This window comes from Condylura cristata, unplaced genomic scaffold (assembly GCF_000260355.1).
Source record: "Condylura cristata isolate star-nosed mole 26May11 unplaced genomic scaffold, ConCri1.0 scaffold00015, whole genome shotgun sequence".
In the NCBI taxonomy this organism is placed as follows: Eukaryota; Metazoa; Chordata; class Mammalia; order Eulipotyphla; family Talpidae; genus Condylura; species Condylura cristata.
In genome coordinates this window covers 1,482,141-1,485,426 of record NW_004567116.1, presented here as the reverse complement: position 1 = coordinate 1,485,426, position 3,286 = coordinate 1,482,141, and the positions used below count along the sequence as shown (strand labels likewise).

Here is a 3,286-nt window from a genome sequence, read left to right as displayed (position 1 = left end):
CCCCGCCCCGGCAGCCCCCGCCCCGCGTCCCTCCCCGCACCGGGCGGCCGCCTAACTTCACTAACTTTCCTCTGTCCAGGTGCCCAGGAGCGACGCCGGACGGGCTGGGGGCTCCGAGAGGGCCTACCCCCGGCTGCCCGGGGCTTTCCATGGCTGGGAGCTCCTTCGCGTTCTCCCGGGACGCAGGAAGAGAATCCAGCCCCCAGGCAGGAGCGCTCTCACTCCCAGCGGTGAGTAACACTTCCTGAGGGCGGTGCGCGCGGTCACACCCGCCAGTTAACTCTTGGGCGGCCACTAACCCCGGGCAGTGCCACTCCCTCTGTTGGGGCCCAGCCTGGGGGGGCAGGGACCCCTTCCTGCTGGCGCCGCTCAGAGCGCCCCAGCTGTGGGGCTGCCGCCTCCGCCCGCCTCCCCGCACCGCACAGGATGGCTGGGACCGGCCCAAAGCTCGGCTCTGCTCAGTCCGGCAGCCTTGAAGCACCTTTTGAGTCTGTGGTCAAGCGCTCATCTGTCCAGCGCTTGGGGTCAGCCTTGTGGGCGAGCGCCCCCTGTTGGCCACGGGTGACTCATTCCTAAGCCTCACTGGGTTTTGGGTTTCAGGTTGTCATGGAGAAAGGATGCGGTATCTCCATGGAAACGAACCCCTTTGCTTAACTGAGGTTCTGGGGGTGGTTCTAACACTCGAAACAGGGGGAGTCTGGCTGTGAGGTCGTCAGCACATGGCGCTGCTGCCGGCTGCCTCCCACGCACAGGCCCTCCCAGCCTGCCTTGCCAGTCCGCCAGCCACTGGGCAGGTGCAGACCTGACCGCGCTCCCTGCGCCCAGCCCCCTCCCCACCCGGGCCACGTGCTCTGCCCGCCACAGGTAGCTTCAGGTTCTGCTCACCAGCACCAGGCAGCGCCCCACTCCTGGGGAGTATGAGAGAACCCCCTCCCCCAGCCTGTGCCCCAAGGGTGCTGGGAAGGGGTGTCATACGGCAGAGACCCCAGCAGAGACAATTTGTCTCAGTGCTCCCAGTGGGCGCCCCGATCCCCTTGAGACACAAATCACACACGAGCGTCACACAGAGGCCCAGAAAAGGCTTTAATTCCAGTCCCCGAAAGCTGGGAGGCAGACACCGAAACCGCCCTGAGAAGACCTGGGCAGCCTGGCTTCTCGTGACCGGCGAGAGCCAAGCCCCCGTCATTTCTGGCCCAAAGCCCCGCACAGCTCGCTGGCTCAGGGACCGGGAGCCAGCGTGAGGTGAGCGGGGAGGACGCGGCTTTGAATCCAGAAATGCATGTGCACACAGGGAGGGGACCATGGGCGTGGCGGAGACAGTCCTTCCTGTCCAGGGCCCCCGTGCCCAGGCCCCAGAGGAGGAGCAGAGGAGTCCAGGTCAGTGCTGGCTGGAGCAGAACTCAGGGAGCCCGTGCCCACGGGGCTGATCCCCGCCAGCCTCCCCGCAGCGGGAAAATGCGAGCTCTGGGCTGGGTGCCAGCTGCTCTGGGGGTCCCTCGGCTGTGAACAGCAGCGTCAAGGTCCTGGGGCCGCGTGGGAAGAAAAAAGCCATTGTGGGAAGCAGCAGCTGAGCCAGGAGGAGGCATTTGGGGGCCGACGGGAGCAGGCCTTGCCTCGGCCTCCGTGCAGGCACTGGCCTGGGGCTCGGCACCCCTGCCCTCCCTGCCCAGGCTCCCGGGGGCCCCTGGCCCCATCAACCAAGAGCTGCTTCCCACTCCCCAGTCTTTCCCCCCACCACCCCGCCCCCATGGCCTCTCTGGGCGCCCCCTGGAGGCTGGGCGGGCAGGGGCAGTTGAGTGCCCCCACGGTTCTTACCATCTGACTTTCTCTTCTGAGGGGACACAGCGGCCCTGGCCTGGTGGGTGAGAAGAAAGCGCCTGAGAGCCATGTCCGGCCTGGCCTGGCGAGGTGCCTCCTGACACCAGCCTCTCTGGGGTGGGGGTGGGGCGGCATAAGACTGATAGGTGAAGCGCTGGTGTCCTGGCCCAGCTACTTCCCAGCAGCCCCCTCCCATCCCAAAAAACCTGCCCTAGAACAAGAGGGCTGACACTGACTAGAAACCTCTTCTGGGGCGGGTGCGGGCAGGGGGGCCAGGGCTGAAAAGAGCACCCGAGGCCCTCAGGAAGCCAGCACAGGCTGTTGGGGGTAGGGAGCTGCACTGCCAGCCCACCTCCGGGGAGGGTGGGGCGGCGGACGGCAGGGCCCACCTTTTTGATGGCCGTCCAGTCCTCCAGGATGTCAATCTCCTGCAGCATGTACACGATGTAGGGGCCTATGACCGGGTCAAGGAAGCAGGAAGCCGGGTGGAGGGGCAGGCAGGGGCACCCCAGGATTCGGAGAGGTGGTGCAATGGGCATGGGGGGGGCAGCTCAGGCCGGGCGACAGCTCCTGCCCTCCCCCTTCCTCTAGGCCCCAGCCTGTCTCTGAGCAGAAGCCCGTCCTAGCTGGTCGTGGCTCCCCGCAGTGGTGGGCCCACAGCTCAGACACCCGGGGCTGCTGCCCTCGTACCCCCTTGGGGCTCTCAGCCCGGAAGCCTTCCTTTGGTCTCAGGCCCCCGCCCCCGGGACCATCAGTGCGCTGCCCTCACCTCCCCTGTGGACCTGCCTGGGGTTAGGACTGGGGGAGGGACAGGGGTCCGCAGCTCGCCTGGTGAGGCACGAAACCCCAGCCACCGGAGACCAGGAGAGGCTGCGTGGCGGAGGCAACATCTGCGATGAGGACTTAGGGCACCCTTAGGGCACCGCAGGCGGAGGGGGTGGAGCAGAGGCTGGGAGGGAGCGGTATCTTGGGGGCCTCTGAGGGCACCTCACTCAGGAAGGCCGGGGGAGTCCTGGGCAGGCAGGGAGCTGGCAAACAGGTCTGGTGTGACTCTGCCTGCCGAGCCCCCACCACCGCCCCGGCCTGGGGCCAGCCCTGCCGTCCTGCCCAGCGCCCCGCCGTCCTGCCCAGCGCCCCGCCGTCCTGTCCAGCGCCCCGCTGTCCTGCCCAGCACCCCGCCGTCCTGCCCAGCGCAGGCGCCGTGGCGGAAGGATACCAGAGACGAGGGGCGCCTTCTTCCGCTTGCTGGGTGGCAGGGCGTCCCAGGTCTTGGAGCTGCCTCTGGCTTGCAGTTTGTCGCCCCACCACTCTGTGCCCCCAGACCAGGTCAGGACTGGGTGTGAGCCCTGCCCCGGGACCGCCTCCCCGAGGGAGCTGGAGCAGGAAGCTGGGTCCCCGGGGCGGGGGTCACTGCACTTCGGGAAGCCTTGGCTTTCCCACTTGTTTAGTGGGTGGTAGGGGGAGGACA

General features: G+C 67.7%; 2 protein-coding genes across 2 annotated transcripts in view; both read right to left on the bottom strand.

Moving 5' to 3' along the window:
- Positions 1–224, bottom strand: part of RIN1 (Ras and Rab interactor 1) — a 4,506-nt gene extending 4,282 nt beyond the window's left edge. The window contains exon 1 of the mRNA XM_012725133.1: positions 52–224. Coding sequence (XP_012580587.1) covers positions 52–151 — 100 coding nt within the window. The 5' untranslated portion in view covers positions 152–224. The remainder of the gene's footprint in view (positions 1–51) is intronic.
- An 835-nt stretch (positions 225–1,059) lies between these two features.
- BRMS1 (breast cancer metastasis suppressor 1) overlaps positions 1,060–3,286 on the bottom strand; it is a 5,893-nt gene continuing 3,666 nt past the window's right edge. The window contains exons 3-6 of the mRNA XM_012725132.1: positions 3,035–3,283; positions 2,208–2,272; positions 1,816–1,855; positions 1,060–1,523 (exon numbers count right to left, since the gene is read on the bottom strand). Coding sequence (XP_012580586.1) covers positions 1,516–1,523; positions 1,816–1,855; positions 2,208–2,272; positions 3,035–3,283 — 362 coding nt within the window. The 3' untranslated portion in view covers positions 1,060–1,515. The remainder of the gene's footprint in view (positions 1,524–1,815; positions 1,856–2,207; positions 2,273–3,034; positions 3,284–3,286) is intronic.